At 46.0% G+C, this 19091-nt stretch overlaps 4 protein-coding genes across 4 annotated transcripts; 3 read left to right on the forward strand and 1 right to left on the reverse strand.

The window, feature by feature from the left end:
• Positions 1-2700: 2700 nt before the first annotated feature.
• On the reverse strand, positions 2701-5448 carry H6S33_007856 (uncharacterized protein; the record flags this gene model as incomplete). Its single annotated transcript, XM_044839214.1, has 5 exons — positions 2701-2793; positions 2854-4921; positions 4977-5165; positions 5234-5357; positions 5439-5448. 5 exons carry the CDS (start codon positions 5446-5448, stop codon positions 2701-2703), a joined length of 2484 nt encoding a protein of 827 aa, XP_044688729.1.
• Positions 5449-6007: 559 nt separating this feature from the next.
• Positions 6008-7695, forward strand: H6S33_007857 (uncharacterized protein; the record flags this gene model as incomplete). Its single annotated transcript, XM_044839216.1, has 2 exons — positions 6008-6320; positions 6377-7695. 2 exons carry the CDS (start codon positions 6008-6010, stop codon positions 7693-7695), a joined length of 1632 nt encoding a protein of 543 aa, XP_044688730.1.
• A 2087-nt stretch (positions 7696-9782) lies between these two features.
• Positions 9783-10226, forward strand: H6S33_007858 (uncharacterized protein; the record flags this gene model as incomplete). The annotated part of the gene is made up of 1 exon (XM_044839217.1): positions 9783-10226. One exon carries the CDS (start codon positions 9783-9785, stop codon positions 10224-10226), a length of 444 nt encoding a protein of 147 aa, XP_044688731.1.
• A 4620-nt stretch (positions 10227-14846) lies between these two features.
• Positions 14847-17631, forward strand: H6S33_007859 (uncharacterized protein; the record flags this gene model as incomplete). The annotated part of the gene is made up of 4 exons (XM_044839218.1): positions 14847-15660; positions 15736-15792; positions 15851-15922; positions 15983-17631. 4 exons carry the CDS (start codon positions 14847-14849, stop codon positions 17629-17631), a joined length of 2592 nt encoding a protein of 863 aa, XP_044688732.1.
• Between the last annotated feature and the right edge of the window lie 1460 nt (positions 17632-19091).

Genomic DNA, 19091 nt, shown 5'->3' on the forward strand with positions numbered 1-19091 from the left:
AAAGGAAAAGAAGAACATATTGTACTATTAACTCTCTCTCTCCACTTTACTCTTCACCTCGTCCAATTGCAATCTAAGTAGTAATGTTTCTTTATTTTCTTTGTTTCGTTGAGAGTGTGCAGTGGAGTGGGTACGGTTGGCGGCAGGCGGGCCGGTATGCGTTTATGAATAAGGATGAGATTTTGTTTTCTATCTTGGAGAGTGCATGAGTGGGAGAGTATTCGAGCGAGGGCGTGGGACGTATGGGGTGGTGTGGTGAGGTGAGGTAAAACTGAGGGAAATGTAGCAGTGGTGATTATGTACGGAACGGTATTATTAGTCAAAGAGGTATCTGAGAGCAGTACGGAGAGGCGGTGGAGTATCTAATAATCGAAGCTAAATTATCTAAACACCATCGGGGCTCAAGGCCCATACCAAGACCAAGACCGAGTGATAGACCATGCGCGAGTGATCAACTGTGATTAGCTGTGATTAAGCTTTCTTCCTAGGGTGCCGCCTGTTCATAAAAAAAAAAAATAGGGTCCCTTTAGTCGGGGTCGGTAAGTTTCTCTAGGCCTGTAGCTGGCCGCCTTCTCTCCCTATATAGTAAACATCGTTGTCACTCTCTCCTTTGTTGTGAGGCCTGGGGGTGTACACTACCACCTCAACGATGGCTCGGTGGGAACTAAGGGTGGGAGACGTAGTGAGGAATAAAACCAACTGTATTCTGGACCGTGAGCGCTCTACTCATATGGTGCACTCCACAAAGGTATCCAAACACCCGCCCTGGGGTAGTCTAACATTATGCACGAGGGCCTATTGCGCCAAATACCTTAGGCCAGAAACACTATCATACCTCTAGTATATGCTCTTGATGGTCATGCTGCTTTCACAGCCAACTAAGGGTCCCACCGGGGGTTCCAATAGCGAGCATCGTGTACTGGATTAGATTCTATCCTCATCTCAGCAGTCTCCCGATATAAAGGTAAAAGTTACTAATGATGATCTCCGTAGGAAGGGGACAATATGATGATACATAATGACCACTTAGGTTTGCTCAATTCAACGGTGTAGAGAGTGTTGTGTCTTCGCCCATCCAGGTTCTGGGCGGCTGATATGGGGCGCTTGTTCGATTTGTGGGAATGCGCGCTGTGTTCTATTTCGAGCGGATTGGGGGGGCAAGTTGTAAAAAGTATTTACATCTGGAGTGACGGCTACAAGTAATAGATAGTGAGCGTGCGCCAAAGAAAGGTGGAACCCAACCCTCACCGAGACATGTCGCTGGTAGATGCGTATAATGGCACTCTAGCTCCCTCTCCTGTCGCCCACACCCGCGAGAGTCATGTGTCACGTTTCAGCTATGTATTGTGGATCACGGAGGATCACTCGAGGCCCCTAGAAAAGGAGGGTTGTTGTTAATTCATTTATTGTATGCAGAAAAAGAGGATGATGCTATTAATTAAGCGCTAGATCGAGCTGGCGATGGCTTATAGTAACGAATAGGGGAATGTTTGCGAGATTTATTGCGTGATGATGGAACGCAGACGGCGGTGCGTTGATTGGGAGACTGGCAAACGCACACACGGGAGAATAAGATGCAGGCCTATCCACTAGAATGCCATGGCCAGTAGCAACCCACACCACAGACATCCAACCACACCGACAGGAAACACGCTCGCCCTACAAAGCGCCCCTCTCAGTATACATGTAACCAGCGACCACTCCCCTCCCTATCACTCAACCACCCAACCCGAAAACCCCGTTTGCATACACCAAACCTACGGGTCACAGTAGATACAACGGCGCCGCGCCTACCATCATCATCACTTTCTTCCTGCTGCTTTGGTACCGAGGATGGGGGACCGGCTATACTATCTTCAGTTTCATAGAACTCTTCACTCATGCGAAGAGGAGCTGTGATATCGTCTTTCAATTTTTCTTAATAGATTGATAACACGACCGACCTAATCTACAGATTCCCTCCTCGTGAATAGAAATAGCCCTACAACATCTACGACCGAATTCTTTTCTTTGCACCGCCCCATCCTCCTTATTCTCTCTTCAAGGGCCAACTCGAAGCTCCCCAGGGTGTATAAAACTCCCTCTATCCGTAAAACTTGAAGAAAGATTTAATACCACCATGGTTCAAAGAGACCATATATGATACCCCGCTAACCTGAGTTATCGGAATGATTTGAGACATGTACTCATCTGGCCCAACGCACTGAGACAGGCCCTTCCTCGCATCGAGCTTACTCCGACACACACTACGCGGCCGCGACGTGAAACCCCAGCCTCAGATTCTAGCCTCGGCGGGAGAGGAGCCCAAGCACGCGGATAAAGACAGATATACCACCATGTAACGTACATGTAGCTATCCCACCACAATCCCTGCCCAATTGCGCTTTTATTCTCGAGAATCGAGTGATATCTCATGCTGCGTGTCATTATCGTTGGGAAGAAGTATCATGCCCCCCAAAATATACCAAAACATAAAAAAAAAGCTTGCTAGCTAGCGATAACTATACACAAAACAACAGCTTTTTTCCGACGAAATAACAGGAGTAAGCCAAGTAAGCAAAGGGCTAATTAAACTAAGTTTCGAGTTGGTAAACGCCGCATTTTATCAATTCCATTTCGTCAAATAAATAAAGAAAAAAAGAAGAAAAAGATGGGAAGCTTGTATGCCTTCCCTCTAAAAATAGATATGTTCAAAACCGTTCATGCCACCGGTTCAGTCCAGTTCACCAGGTCCACAACCTCCCCTGCCCCTTCCTTCGTGTACGAAATCTTCAACCTTAATTTGAGTGGGGGCTATCGCATTGTAAACAGTTAGTGATCATTCATCATCTCATTGTAATTAGGATAACTCACCCCTTTGCTCCCTTGGACCCTCATCGCTTGCGTTGCTTCAGCATCTGGGCTTAGCTCAGCTGTGCTTATTGGCTGCAGCTTTAGAATCTGACTCTTGGGAACAGCGGCTTGCAATGTCACCCCACTTATATTATGTGTGAAGCCGTTGTTTTTGAATCTCGCAACAATGTTCACCGTACCGTCCGCCGTACGCTGGAGTTGCAATGTAATGGCAAGATTGTTCTTGTCATAGACTGGAAGTTGTGCTGGACCTGAAGGTGCCGCGGGCTGTGCCATTGAACCTAACTGGCTTGAAAAGCTCATGGCAGCTGAAGGCATTGCGGATGCAGGATCCTGCTGTTGTACGGGTGCAGGTGAGGGAGTATTGAACAAATCCATGATACTGCTCAAGTTCGACTGCGGAGTTGGAGAAGAAGATGTAGGTGCTTCATCACTTCCACCGAACATGCCTTTCAATAAGTCCTGCGAGCCTCCGTTTGATGGAGTGGGTCCCGGAACCGCGTCACCTCCCATTAACTCAATGAGTGCATCTTCATCGATTTGTTTCTTGGCGCCGCGTTTCCCAGCACCCTTCGGCTTTGCAACCTGTTCTTGTTCAAACTGCCGCGATACTTCCTTAAATACTGGCGGTGGCATTTTTTCCAACACACCCGTTCGAATGTCGTCGTAGCCAAACATGTTACCATACTCGACAGACCGCTGTTGAATCTCGACATCGAGACTATCGGTATAGGATTGTAGAATGCGACGGACTCGTTCGATCTGAGCTGGGTTTGAAATGCGAGTGGTGAGTTTCATAAGTGCTGTGATGATATATTCATTTATTGTCTGCGAAGAATAAGCGCTCGAAAGAATTGTCGCGAGGATATCGACCACGTCTGATTCCTGAACCTTGACGACCAACTCCTCCTCCTCATAATTACCACCCTTCAGGAGCAGGTCTCCATATTCGCCGATGGTCCAAGCTCCTGCTAAAGTTAAGGCCTCTTGTGTAATATCCGCTTTCAACGCCGAAAAAAGCTTCTGTACACAGTAGGTCTGTAGCTCTGCGGAATTGGCGATGAGGCGAATAAAACTCGACAATATGTGCTCTTTAACGTAGTTCCCAGCAAGCTTCAAAACTCGCAACACCGTATCGATATGCCACCTTTTTGTAGGCGCAAAACGCTCAGCAGCAATGCAAATCTGAGTAGTCAAGACTGGCTTAAACTCGTTATTGGAGACCTCAAGGAATGCCAATAATTCCCTGATTAGAACGCGAATGTTGTTTTCGTTAATGAGGGTAAACGATAGATCAAGAGCACGACGACGGATCGAGATATCCGGATCCCGGAGACAATCAAGGATGGTATTACGGTGTCTCTGTACTGCGTTTGGTTCTACGGCGACAACTTTGATGAGAGTATTTAGGGCTACATAACGGATATTGTTGTCCTTATTGGTTAGGAACTTCCCAAGGATGTTGACACCGAGCACGCGAAGACCACTATCTGCCTCAATATCAAGGATAGTGAGTACAGATTCGTAAAGAATCGAATTTCCGACATTCTTCGTCGAGTCTGTGTTGGTTGCCACCTGAGCTAAAATATCGTTAATTTTCTCGCTAACCTCGGCATCTCCTTTGCCCAACACTCGTAATAGCCTTAGAATTTTAACCTGCAGAAACGGATCTGTAATCCCTGTCACGTCGTGCTCTGGTGCGTATCCAGAGCTAGTTAAGCTCTTCAAGTGGCGAACCAGCGCATTTGTAAAGGGCCTGAACTCGTGTACCATGTCGGGGTCATGCAAGCACAGGTCCGTAACCAAAGTAATACCGCAGAGCAATACTCCGTGGTTCCGGTCCTGAAGTAGCAGCTTGGTCTTGTCTATGAAGTGTTCCTGGAGGTCAGGAACTTTCCGGATAATTCGCATGGCACAGATAGCTGCCTTTCGACGGATATAAGGATTCGCGGTTGAGAGTAGATTTTCTACTTCCTGGAAAAGATCACGGGCCATTTCTGTTGATGCAATGTTTCCTAGGGTACATAAAGCTAGCCCCACGACGTACTGATTTGAGTGCTCCAGGTCACTATAAAACATCAGCTCTGAAATAAGCCGAGCAATGTGAATTGAGATAGGCTTACTTTTTCAAAGAGTTGGTAACCAAAGTCAATACTTCCTGGTTCTCGTCTAGAAGAAGCATGGTACCCAGGTACCCTAATCTTTTATCGGCAAATCTAGGAGAAGCTAGTAACTTCAAACACTCGATCTGTCCAAAGTGTGTACGCTCGCCGAGAGTGAAGAGATAAAGCAGCTTGGCAACATTATTCCTCCTATAACAGAACCGGAGGTGTCAGATACAGCTCCAAGTTGGGATTGAAGGAGCTAAGTTAGTACGAACCTAACGTTCGAATCACCTGATTCTTCCCTAAATGAAGCCCGAATTGCAGCGCTCTCTTTCTGTATAACTCCGCGCTCATCGTTCAACGTCTTCGCGCTTCGAACGGCCCGGATGAATTGCTTCACTGCAGCGTGTCAGCTCTTGATTCGATACCCAGAGCCTTCTTTAATCGCTAAGAGGATGAGGAACAGTAGATAAAACGTACAAGAGCTCATGGCAGCTGATATAAAGAGAGGAACGGTTTTGATAGTTGTCGAGGGGTTAGAGGGGTGCTGCGGTGATAGGTGAGGTTGACTAGGTGGGAGAGGGTGGAGGGGGGGTGAGACATGCCAGAGCAGCATGCCCGGGTAACCCTCAGGGCTAGGTGTGTCACACTCATTTCGTAACGTGACATCTGCCAAGAGGTCTTAGCGTCGACGCGACGTGCATCAAAACCTGCCGGGGGGATGCCTCTTGCCTCCTCCCACCAGGCCCCACAAACACCATAACTCAGATTGCGCCCGTACATACCACCCAGCAGCTCTATCGGAATTATACCATTCCCTTAATTCTGAAGTTTGAGTAGAGGCAATCAATTGTTTGACAGGTTAGAGCATATTCGGTCTCCGACGTCATGAGTTGATAGTAGTACTGACGATATCTAGACGAAGGTGGGCAAATAACCCGAAGATTACAAGGATAACCAATCCGAGATACGCCTTTGGGGGTTTGTGTATTCTTCTTTGAATAGAAACAAGAAAAGAGAGGGAAAGCAGTTAAACTTGTTTGGTCATCATGTCGATGAATACCTTACCCCCCGAGATCATGCTCATGATCCTTCACCCATCAAACTTCATAAAGCGCCCCGGATTGTATCCGATAATACCGCAACGCGAAGCCATCAAGGGATACTCGAGCCTCCGTCTAGTCAACAAAGAATTTTCTGCCCATATCACTCCTCACCTCTTCAAGAACATCACTATTGGAAGCAGGGAGTGTAGTTTGAAACGTTTAGAGCGTATCACCGAAAGCAAGGAGATTCAAACTTGGGTTAAGCGGTATTCTTATGTTCTTGCCCCTAACAATCCCTTGGAGAGATCAACTTCCAGTATGTTCTACAAAAAGATATCCGTATATGTTCTACAAATTGACATTGTGCTACAGGAAACATCTATGAAGACTACCTTCGTCTTTTGGCTGACCCTGAATATGCCGAGAAGCTTGAGACAATCAGCTCCAGCACCGACCCCCAAATGATTAAAATTGCGCGTTGGCTTGACCAGCGTGAATTTGATCTTTCAAACGATCTCCATGACGTACATGTCAAATGTTTGTCCTCTTTACCAGTTCTGAGATCGATTCACTTGACCTCTCCTGCATGGTACGGGTTATCGGATCAATCTCACGCATTGTCCATGCCGGGGGGCAGTGGTAACAAGTCCTGGGGCCCCACGGTGTTCCGCGCTATTTTATTGGCGATGTACAATCGTATTCAAACAAATACATCACCTATAGAGGAGTTTGTGTTGAAGGGAGTAACAGAAGAATGCATGCTTCTGCCACCCAACTTTTTTCAAAAAGCGATTTTAGGATTTCAAAATATTAAAACCCTTGTTATCAGCATCCAAAATTGCCAGGACCACGCGGAAATTTTTTCCCCATGTTGGATCCCGTTACTCGGCCGTCTTATGCAATCCGCTATTTCTCTTGAATCTCTAGAAATAGAAATCCCGGACAGTATAGGAAGCATCCAGTTCAGCACTCTTGCATCTCCCTTTAAGTACAAATCTACCGACCAAAAGGAATCAATATCGACAGAGCAGTGCTGGCCACAATTGAAATCCCTCAAGCTCCGCGACGTCTTATTTTTAGAGACACACATTCTTCAATTTCTCTCTGCTCATAGAAAAACCCTTCGCACCATTCACTTCGACAACTGCGAAATTCGAACGCCTACTTCGTCCGATAATAACCAAACTGAGATTGCGTACGAGTCACCTCCTGCCAGTGACAACGGGGTTATTGCGCCAAGACCTTGGTCAATTGTTCTCCGTCAAATCGCTAGATACTTCCCCCCTAAAACTTCCTCGGCTCTGGACTCCTTTAAGATCGAACAACTTCATCACCAAAAGGCCAGAAGCATGCGCAGCTGTACCATCCAATTATGGCAGGACTACCTTAGTGGCCTCTCCGACACGGAACCTTCTGAAGACCAGCGTCACGACGAGTGCTGTTGCGTATCTGAAGAAATTTATATGGATGATGATTCTAGCAGTGAGGTGGGACTTTGGGCAATGAATGGAATGCATCCATTCGGTTTTGGGGACAGTGACGAAGATGAGGAGTTGGATGACACAGATGGGGAGGAGGAGTTTGACGAAGATGAGGAAGATATGGAACTTGGTGAGGGCTTTTTTATACACCCACCCGGCCTGCACCCATATCCGTGGGAGTGGCCTCACGCAGGGTATCAAGAATATTGATTTAGACCTAGGCCATGCCTGGGTTGTTCTCCTCTATAGTATCTTATCTTGGGCGGACGCAGGTTTCTAAGTCCTAGAGATCTCTTATCATGAAACATGTGTCTAAGGTTTCTCATCAGTGATAAGAACGCATGTATGTATTACTTGTACGGTTTTAATGATCGAACCCTCAACTTTCGAAGTTGCCGGCTATGGTTGCTGACTTACTGGTGGATTTGCTTTCAATGGATTTAGTACTAGACTAATGTCATCACGTCACTTATCATGTACATTTTCAGCATCAAAAAACCTTGTAATTCAGTGGGCATACTTTATTCTACAGCGGTGCTAATAAATACCCCCCGGACCACGGGAAAATAAATTAAATGGGTTTAGATTTACACTTCACTTTGTTTGTCACATATAAGACAGTTATTGGCTTTCATATCAGTTATATGCTTAACCTGCATTGTCATAATCAAGACGAACAAAGATCGCAGAGTATCTAGCACGAGCACTTATAGCTTCGTTGTTGAGAGCGGTTACTTGAATTCCAATAATATTTGTTCTACATTTAACCATCTTCGATCCTATCATATATAATATACAAAGGTTATTGCACGAGGCCTGCATACTGTACTTAACCTACATAGCTCCTCCGTTACTTGATCCTTGTCCCTGTCGGAATAGGATACTATGTACCATAGTAATGTGGTATCTTTCCTTACTTCCCTGTATGTCAGTCTGTGCTCTCTTTGGATCATCCTGTGTTCCAAGCCTAGGATCAGATGTGTGTTTATCACTATAAATCACCATACATGTCACTATGGTGATAATGTCAACAACTATATAGTCTGGTATATACATATAAAGTGTGGTCCACGAGGCCGAGCGGGCTTTGATTTGAGACCGTGACCCCGAGATCGGAACCATACCGAGAGCTTGCGAGGCCAAAGAAGCTCGAAACCACCAATCTGATAGGCTTTGAAGTGCCTCGAGTCCACCAAGCTTGAGCGTATAATATAGACTCGATCAGGTTGGCATCGCACTAATTTTAGATATCAACTCGGAATTATCGCCTAAACTTCCAGTACTTGGCGGTCTCCAGGCCACATCCCCAGAACCTTGAAACCATGAAAGGCCAATTTTGAGCAAAACCGAGCGGCCTCGGTACCACTCTCCATCCTCGCCTCGAGCGGTCTCGTAGACCACACCAGCCCGGCATACCGAGAGTTATATCGGTTCACGTATATGAGGACACCTATTTGTACTATAGTCGAATATACAAAGCGACATACATATATCTTTTGTCCAGCCCACCCGTCCGTATTTCTAACAAATCACGAATGAATTACCAATTAATATTTCTAACAAACGGCCCCGGTTACTTAACGAGTGATAATGCATGATCCTTCCCATCACGTCCTTGTAGTAACAATTACATGGATACTACTCTAATACTTTCCAACTGTCGGGACGACCAACGAGTACTGCTTAATAGATCAGGCGACACATGGTATTCTTGAATCACCAGTGTTCATCTTCAGTGTTCTTAAATCGGCAAAATCACCCGGGTTCTAGGCTCCCAAGTGCCCATACTATATTACGATATAAATTCAAACAATAGCTGATAGATCTAGATATTCCCGTCTTCTATTTTATATTTCAGAGGGGTTTTGCCTATTCCTAGTACCCCAAGGTATAAAATGGAGAAATTGAATTCGCCGAGTTAAAGCAGGACACGTCCGAAGCCACAGTAAATATATAATTATGTTCCCAACAAAGTGCAGCTAGATAATTAATGCCGAGTGGAAAGCTATTCTTTGCAGAATGAGTTTTGGAGCACCTCGAGATAGCGCAAAGAATACATGTAGACATCTACCATGCGTTTTCCTTAATATTCTTCATTCGTCATCACTCGACAGAAGCACCTACCACCGCCTGTTCGCAGCCCCCCATCCCTGTCAGGGCGTTTCTCTACGACCCGAAACACTGACACCTACATCCATACCTTCATCCACGTCAATTGATTCTCCTTGTTTCATCCACATCCCCAATCCCTCATCCACTTTACACATCCTATCACCTCATCAATTCTATCATCTATGATGGCCACGCTTTCTCCCACCCCAGAAATCGACGGGAACTACAAATACGGCTTCATCCCCACTGAGGGAAATACCACCGAACAACTGAACCGAGCTCGCGTCCACTTCATCCTCAATAAACCGCCGCCGCTCAACGATATCCGCAAAACGTGCACCCATAAGAACAGAATCGTCTGCATTGAAGAAGGCAGCGATACAAACATCATGGCTGCCGATAAGACACTTGGCATCGGCCCTTCAGCTGCCTGTGACAATGGCTGCGATACGGTAACATGCACGGGGCTTAGGCAGCTTAGGCTAGTGAATAAGCTGAATGGTAACAAGAGGGCTGAAACAAAGCATTTGTGCAATTGCCGTGGCCTGAGGACTCTGATATTAGTGGACCGATTCAAGGAGGCCAATAGTGGATGCGGAGCAAGTAAAGAGGGGTGCAGGAAATTTTAGTTTCCTCCCCTCTGTGGGGTATGTGTGATTCAAAATCAACTGTTAAGTGAGTGTAAAGCCTGTAGGGTTGAGCTTTGTGGTGATATAGTGCTGATTGACTGAGAGGAAGCTAAACGTACAGAAGCTCATCTAACGGGTTTCAATATATGCGCCTAGCCGCAGGTTAGTGAAAGGAAACAATAAGTACTGTAATCCATACCCAGAGCTTACCTCGCCGATTTTCTAACAAAAGCTTTCAGGCATTAAAACACAACTTATAGAACGGCACATCAAGATACGCAGGATGAGAAAAATATACTTAAACCATCGGGTGTTTCGGAAGATGTCCGTAGCCGCAATTTCTACACATCAAGCAATATTCACAGAAAACCTTATACTTATCACCGATTTTATGTCAATGATTGTCTCCTTGGGTTTTCTCTCCATCTGAAGACGAAGCCAGCGAACCGCGCATATAAACCGCAAACCACCCCTCATCTCTAAACAAACCGCCTTACAACTATGGCTACCCCTCTGCCCGGATGTGCGTTTCTCGATATGATTAAAACCGCCTTACTTATCCTCTTTGGCATTATTTCGTTTTTACTTGGAGTTTCACTCTACATTCGACGACACCTGCGCATGCGTTATAAAGAATCAACCAACGAAAAAGAGGGCAATTGCATTTACAGTAATACTGTGTATGAATGGAATATATATCATCCGAAAAGAGGGAACTATATCTTAAGGAAAACACGGGAGACTAGGATGCCGGATAATAATGCGGCGGGGGGAGGGTTTTATAGTTCCGCCGATGGGAGTAGGAGCGAGTCAGGGTATATCAATAGATAAGAGATAAAATGTTTTTTCGGAAGAATTGTTATTTGTAATCTCTTGATATGGTGTTGAATCATGGGAACTGAAATATGCGTTTAAAACAATGCAAAGAAATGAAAGTTGTCATTGGATTCTTACATATCGAGTGATATTCTATGCTTCGCTCGCCATTTGGTTTATTGGTATCATGGTTTATTGTGAAGTATAGAGGAAAGGCTTTTAAAAAAAGATTTAGTCACAGTGTATGCCTCGTATACACAATTACATGGAGTTGCTACACGGTTGATACAAAGAGGGTATGAGAGTACACGCAAGGTTATGGGTTTGACTCTTGAGGCAATTGAACACTTTGACCTGAAAACCCCTAACACAACACTCTACTAAATTAACTTCCCACGCCAAAATAACCGTAAGAAAGCAGAAATTCATGAAAACGTATCTAAACGAGCAGCAATGATCAATCCTTTTGGGGTTTCATACCATGGGAGGATGTACACACTAATGTGCGGTTATGCGGTGATGGAGCAGCTCTCGCGCCCATCCCTGCTAACTGGGGGTACATTGAGGCTCCGTAAAGAGCTACTCTAGAGGATTATATTTCTAGAATAATGTTTATGAGATGTTTCTATATATATACCTACGTAGCTTTGTAACCTAGAACATGTTTGTTTACCCCATCCACACCCACATGCTCCTCCTGCTCGACAAACCATACCTAACCTACACTGTGTGCATTAATTTTATTTGGCCTTCGTCCTCTGTTTATTTCCAGGTCCCCAGATCCCCAGCGTGGGAAACCGAGAAAAACTTCGGGGCACGACATTTTTCTTTCCTTTTTTTTTTTTTTTTTTTTTTTTTTTTTTTTTACGGCGATGACCAGTTTTTTGATTCCAAGATGCATGTTACTGCCTGACCGTTCCCCCGCGAAAATAACGTATTGGAGACAAACCGTTGTACACTGCGTCGTTACACAAATAAGCTGCAAGTCAACCATAACCTACATGTATATAGCCAACGAACCAGGCAAGTCAGCCACGCATACGGCACAACCACTCGCATCATTCAGTCGTTCATGCACTAAATAACCTCTTAGGGGGAGCTATTTAGAGTATGTAGAGAAGGTACCAGACCCCTACATGTAAAGTCATAGGACGAACTTGTATCTACAAGTGGTACCAGCTTACAGCCGCCCGAGAACGGAACTAACCGCTGACATTGCAGAGATGTGCTTTTACTCTCTATTCTAGGCAGTCGTGTCAGATCGTCCATATGCCGCGACGACCAGTTTCTCAACAACGACACAAAAATGCCGTTACAGAATTTATCTTGATTTCGAAACAAACTCTCTGATCTAGGCTTTCCCCCTTCCGAATAATCTCGTTTTTATTTATCATCGACTTTTTTGATTGGAGTGTCCACCGTGGCATGCAGCTCTAAATACCTAATCCAATTAAAGACTTCTTGATTAGTGCCAAGTAATCTAAGTTCCCGTGTTTCTTTTAAGAATTTATAGGTGTTCTACGTAGACGTACCCGACTACATAATATGTCTGGTCTGATTGTGATGGTGCAGTTGCTGGTCAAGAGAAATACACTGTCACCACAATATCGGTGGAGAGGAATTTTCTAGCCCCATCTAAGTACTGCATCATAAATCACGATCATAAAATCGTCCAGATGCGTGTACCTACTGGCCTCACCGCCAGCAAGATTTCGCTCCGCCATCGATCATCCAATCAAGAGGCTGTGTCCAATCCAAGGTCGAGCCAAGCCCGCTGGCTTATGTCGAGTGATTCAGTGTGAACTTGGCGAAATGCGATGACATGTAACGTCACACATGATATCTGTCACACGTTGACACACATAAACAAGAATCTCTCCATAGGCGTACATGTGGGTGCCCCCATCATAGCCTTTTTTGGTCCAGTGATAACTTCATACATTACTTAGTGCATACTAGTGTACCCTCTCGTTCGGGTCGTTATTATCAGCCCTAGGGCGCTTGTACCGGGGGTTAACATTAAATACCGAGAATCTGATAAGATAAACACACCTATTTCACAGCAAGATTCTCTTATCAGATTCTTCGTATTTACCGTCAACACCCGGTACATTATCGGGTCCGCTTCATGTGGAAAAAATTAGCGAGGTGCTTCATGATTCGTGAAGATGTGCGTTCAGAAGCTCAACTCAACATCAACGTCGTTCCTCTCTAGCTTCGATCCTCGACGAGATCTTGGTTGGTGGGCGGCTTAAATTCCCCGAACACAGGATCGGGAGGGGTTTTGGTCCTTTATCCACGTGGATTTGATACCTATCATTGTTACACATACTCACGAACGAGTTTGTGCTGCGGGAATTAGAGTAGGTACACTTGCACGCATGTCCATGAGGGCAGATGAGAGTGGAGGTGAGGATGGTTTCCGGGGAGTACTCCAGGGACAAGATGGGTTTTACATACATACATACATAGAAGTATGTATCGGTACTTACTCTGTTCTACCATCGATTAGTGAACAGAGAAGAATCAACATTCCGTTCAGCCACCAAACGTTAATAGATAGATTAAAGACTGAGGCTGAATCAACTGGACTTGGCGGTCGCGGACTGAAAATAGCAACATTCAGGGGTGGTTGCAAGCAGGGTTCAGAGACGTGATGTGTGGTTCCTGGAAACGCGGAAAAACATGGACATTTGACTGGATTCCGCGGGAACGCTAGGTACTCGAATGCATGATCTGGTGCTCTGGCGAGCGTTTGTAGACCAGAGTGCTATCGTGAGAGATGGAGAATCCGTAGAGTTGAGCGAAGTCGACACGGCAAAATCCGTTGGGATGGCAGCATGATTGCCGCTGTTCTTGTGCGGCTGAGTCCCCAAGAGGAAAAGAAGCAGGAAAGAACGGCAGCTACAGCCAAAACATTATTCATGTAGCTACAATCTAATGTGAAAGGAAGGGGGTAGGAGGGAGGGGGATGTCAGTAACTGGGTTCCTATCGTCTACTTGGTACATCCATCCATCTTTGGAACACCTGCCTACCAATTTCTCCTGCTACCAATCTTTCGTTCCCTCCCTCCCGCCCTCCATCTCTCCATCTCTCTCCTCCCTCCTACCTCTTCCCTTTCTCCTCTTCTCCATCTTCTGCTAACCTGCAATCATACTGGCGCTTATCACGAATTTAAGCATTCAGCCCGGACCCCCACCACCAAGGCAACCACTTGTCCCGCCGCCGCTAGTAGTGGGATTGTTATCGGTTAACGTTGTCACTCTCAACCTTTCGCTTTACGAGCAGCAGCAGTAGTAGTAGCAGCAGCAGCAGTAGTAGCAGCAGCAGTAGTAGTAGCAGCAGCAGTGTGTCGTGCTTGGTGCTGCATTGCGGATCAACCTCCGCGAATCTCAGATATATCTCGACGGACCTCTCGCCCGCACTCAACGGTGTGGGGGTATGTGTATCGCATAATTGACACATTGAGACACTGTTAAAACATATTACTATCCTCAACTTCGTTTGCGATACCGATAGAAATAAATTCGCCAAGTTGAGGCATAAACAAAAATCTCTTTGGTTTTGCTGTGGTGTACGGGGATCTTTAACTCGACTGCGCCGGCGGCTGGGTACAGTTCGGTTCGAACCACCATCGTTGTAGCTCATCGGGGGCACTGCAAATAAACAATATCTACAACATACCTACCCTGCTTGCGTCATAGAAGCAAAAAGAGGAATATAGCAGGAAAGAAGGAAGCGATCAATAAGAAATCTCAAAGAAAAGAGCAACAACCTAATAATAATAAGCCTCCATAAACATAATGTCAAAGGCCCGCATTTCACGGTTCAACGAAGACGACGACGAGGCCTACCCAGTCGACCTGTCCAGTCATACCGGCTACGTCGGCTCACCCTACTCCTCGGGCCCGTACCAAGACCCCTCATCGCTCTCTCCATACTCCCCTTACCAGACAGAGTATACCCGCTCCGAAGGATATGATGTTGTCAGCCCCGATGTCCCACAATCGCAGAGATGGCAGAGCGGCAGCGCCCAAACTCCAGAGTTTACATTCACGAGGACAGCAACCAGTGGCCCACTTGGATATTCGCCTATTGCCCCCACGGGACCAAGGTTAAGCCAGCTTATCAGCGCGTCGTTGCCCGCAACACTGAACCCTGGTATGCCCGCGGCATACAGTAACCGTAGCTCGACGGCGACAGCGGAGGGTGGAATCGAAATCGAGGAGATTGACCCGAGCTATGATGGGTTCAAGGCCAGGCGCGGGTTGGCAGTGGAATATGATAATACGCGGAGTAATCGTGGGAGCACCTTAACTGTTCCTGGAGGTAGTGGAGGATTGGGAAGGGAGAAAAGTATAGTGCGGAGAATTAGCACGAGAATCATGTCGACTGTCAGGGGAAGGCCGAAGAGTGGGTGGTCTTATCAGGGGAACGGGGGCGATATTGATGAGGAAGCGAGGCTGGCAGAGACGACCGCCGACGGTTATAGTAAGGTTGAGGGAGGAGAGGATGCGATAAACTATGATCTAGGCTTCTTTTCAGCAGACCATGTACCGGCTGCGGCTGTACAGGCATACCAGGAACATAACAAGAACCCGGACTTTGCGTATACTGGTAAGCTTTTTTTTTCGAATATAATATTGGATACTGGCTTAGTGCTTGGGGACTGACTGGAGTTCGGTTTTATAGGGACTGGAGAGGCTGTTGATTTGTCGAGCTTTTCGGGGCTCGATGCAGATAAAGACTGTATGTTTTGGAACCCCGTTTTGTGAAGTTGGAGCGATATATTGACTAGAACCGCCAGCGGATAATTTCTCGCTTCACCGTGCCGGAAACCTGGAGAGTAGAGCGCAGACAGCGTACTATTTCCCGCCAAGTATGATTTCCAACATCCTGTTTCATAATGGTGGATCATACCACTAACAAATCTGTGTAGATCGTGACATTCCAAACTGGAAGCCCTTCTCCATGCGAACAGGGTTTCTTCTATTCCTACTATTACTTTCACTGCTGCTATTGGTTGGCGCCGAAGTACTTTTTCAACTTTCAGATCGGGGTCTCCTCCGTGCCGACAAAAAACCTGGAATCCTCTCCTTTTTCATGGTAGATGATCTCGATATTGTCCAGTTTGCAATGTGGAAATATATGCCCACCGTCGTCGGTGTTATCTACGGTATCCTGTGGAAAATCACTGACACCGAAGTTAAACGTGCTGAGCCCTACTATCAACTCAGTTATGGTGCCCGTGGTGCTATGGCCGCAAGTACCCTTAATATTGAATACCAGACCTTTTGGAGTCTTCTCGTTCCTATTGCTGCTCTAAAACACAGGCAGTGGGTTGTCGTAGCTTCTTCGGTTGCGTCCCTCATTGCATTCGCAATCGTCCCAATGTTTCTGTCCGTGTTCGTCAAGATCTCGCCATCCCAGAAATCTAGACAGCAGTCCGGAAAGCCTGACCGTGATATCGAGAAGACTATCGTCGTCGATATTGTCTTCACGCGAATTTTGGAGACCACCCTCGTCATCATCCTTGTACTCAATGCGTATATAATCGTCGCCTTGAAAAGGCGCAGATCCGGCCTCCTCGGCGACCCCAGCGGTATTGCAGGCGTCGCAGCGATGGCAAACAAATCGCACATTTTAATGGACTTCCAGGGTCTTGACTCCGCTTCCGAAGAAAAGATTCACAAACAGCTTAACAAGCGCACTTACCTACTCCACAAAGGTTCGCTTTGGCAAGCCGATTTCCTCAAAGAATCCGACCGCGACAACCAAGCCCCTAAAGCCATGAACGCCCATCCTCTATTACTACGTATGAAAGGTGGAATACCATTCCTGGTTTTCCTGGTTGTTTTGGCAGGACTGCTGCCACCAATGGCGCACCCTACACCACTCAATGTCGTTATCGACAAGACGCCATGGGTGCTGACAGCACTATCAGTCACTATCAAGTCCCTCTGGGAAATTGTCGAAAAGGACATGCGCATGTTGGAGCCTTTTTGGATTTTGTACAATCGTCACGCGCCATCCAGCATACTTACACTCGACTACTCTGCTACGGTCCCTGGCTGGATTGTCGTCAAAGCACTATTCAAAGGCCACTACCTCCTTGCCTGGGTAGGCTTCGTGTCTGTGCTTATTGAAATTCTCACAGTCGCGATGGGCTCCCTCGACTACAATGGCGGTGAAGAAAGTGGTCTCTCCTTCCGTATCTCGTTCGCATTCTCTATGGGGATCCTGCTCATTCTCATCTCAACAATGGCCCTGGTGCTGCATCAGCGCAGACATACATTCCTGCCCAGACAGCCCGGTACGATTAGTTCTGTATTGGCATTCATTCATCAAAGCAAAATGTTAGTAGATTTCGAGGGCACAGAGGAGGCCTCGACGGCGGAGAGGCGTGAGAAGCTGAAGAAGTTGGGCATGACGTATGCATTTGGGTGGTTTTGGGGGAGGGATGGAAAGCGCCATTTGGGCATTGACCATGAGGAGCTCATTGCAAGCTATAAGTTTGGCGATGATTCGCATATTGGAGGTGTGTTGGAGGAGGTGGGCGGGTGGGACAGGTTGGATTACAGTACGTAGCTAGGTCTGTAGTGAGCACTAACGTGGATGCGGCATGTGTAGTGATTTCTTCCTTTTTAAACTCACCTTTCTTTTGTCTGGGGTATGGCATCTTTCTTAGGAACAAATAAATATTTCTTTTCTTTCTTCCTTCTTTCTCCTTTACCTGAGCATTCGATTTCTCTTTATACTATATATGTATATACCCTTGAATTTCTTTTGTTTTCCTCACTTTATCGGTGATGGGTTTCGGGCTGGGGAAGATTAGGGAAGTTATGGATGGAAACTGGAGGACTGGGCTAGGGACGGGCTAGAGACGGGCTAGGAACGGAACGAAGCGATACTGAATTGTATGTATGTTTCATGATAGTGCATCTATATATTGCATGTACATGTATTTATCTAATTAGATTAGAGATGGGTGTAAATACATGTAATTCTCTATGCCAAGACTTTAGGAGTGAGACAATCGATCTAGAGTGATATTCTATGATGGTAAATGCTTGGAACGGGCGACCTCGGACAGAAACCGTTGATTACATATGATGGCCGCATTTATAGTAAATTCTGCACATAAAATGTTATGAAGTCTCCCCACGAAGGGGGCGGAGGACAAAATTTTGGTTGGGGACGGTGAGGGTAAATCTGATTGTGTTCACGGTTTCATAAGTGGTCACTCTTCCAACCAAGATACTTACCATGTTTATAAATTTAGTTAGACTCCACATTAACAAAGAATTCCAAATATTTGGAGTCATCCCGAGATCAGACAAGCTTAGAGAACACTAGAACTTTTAATTCGTTTTGGTAGGTTTGGTTTGCAAAGCTGCAAACTTTTGCAGAGACTGTTTTGTATCTATACAAAATGTCTACATATAACCTAACAAACATATGTAAACTTTGTCCTAGCACTATACAGGATGTCAATAAACATTTTTTTTTCGGCAAAGGAAAGGAAAAGATTATTACCTCGGATTTTGTTATCACGAGAGACCGACCGCACCCACGTCTTTAGCAGCTTCAGTAGAAATGGGAGGGGGCCGGATTGGGTTCTAGCGGCTGCCAGAGCTGAAGACCAGGCAGCCCACCAGATAGCTCGTTGTGGTAGACTTGGTCTATCAGGGTTTTGGTATATGTCAAGAGAAGATGTAGAAGAATAAATTGTAAAACATACCGGCGCCTAATCTTTTTAAGCTCAGGTCCCCCAGCTTTGAAGGAAGGACATAAGCTCTCAAGCCTATGAAGTATTACCCTAGACCTTACTCCAGCCTACAATATCTCCTATTCGTGCCTAGGGTTGGTACTGGGAATGAAGTGAAACCTTGTAAGAGAATTAGCTTCATGTATACCGATGGTTGAGGAGTAAATCATACCTGTAGAGGAGTCAACAGCTGGAGAAATAATCTAAGCATAGCCCCCGACGACCATGATCTTTGCGAAGTTCTGAAGTCCCTTCCCGGCAATTGAAAGGGCAGCTGTAG

The sequence above is a fragment of the Morchella sextelata genome (assembly GCF_020137385.1).
Source record: "Morchella sextelata strain SCLS chromosome Unknown scls_24, whole genome shotgun sequence".
Lineage (NCBI taxonomy): Eukaryota > Fungi > Ascomycota > Pezizomycetes > Pezizales > Morchellaceae > Morchella > Morchella sextelata.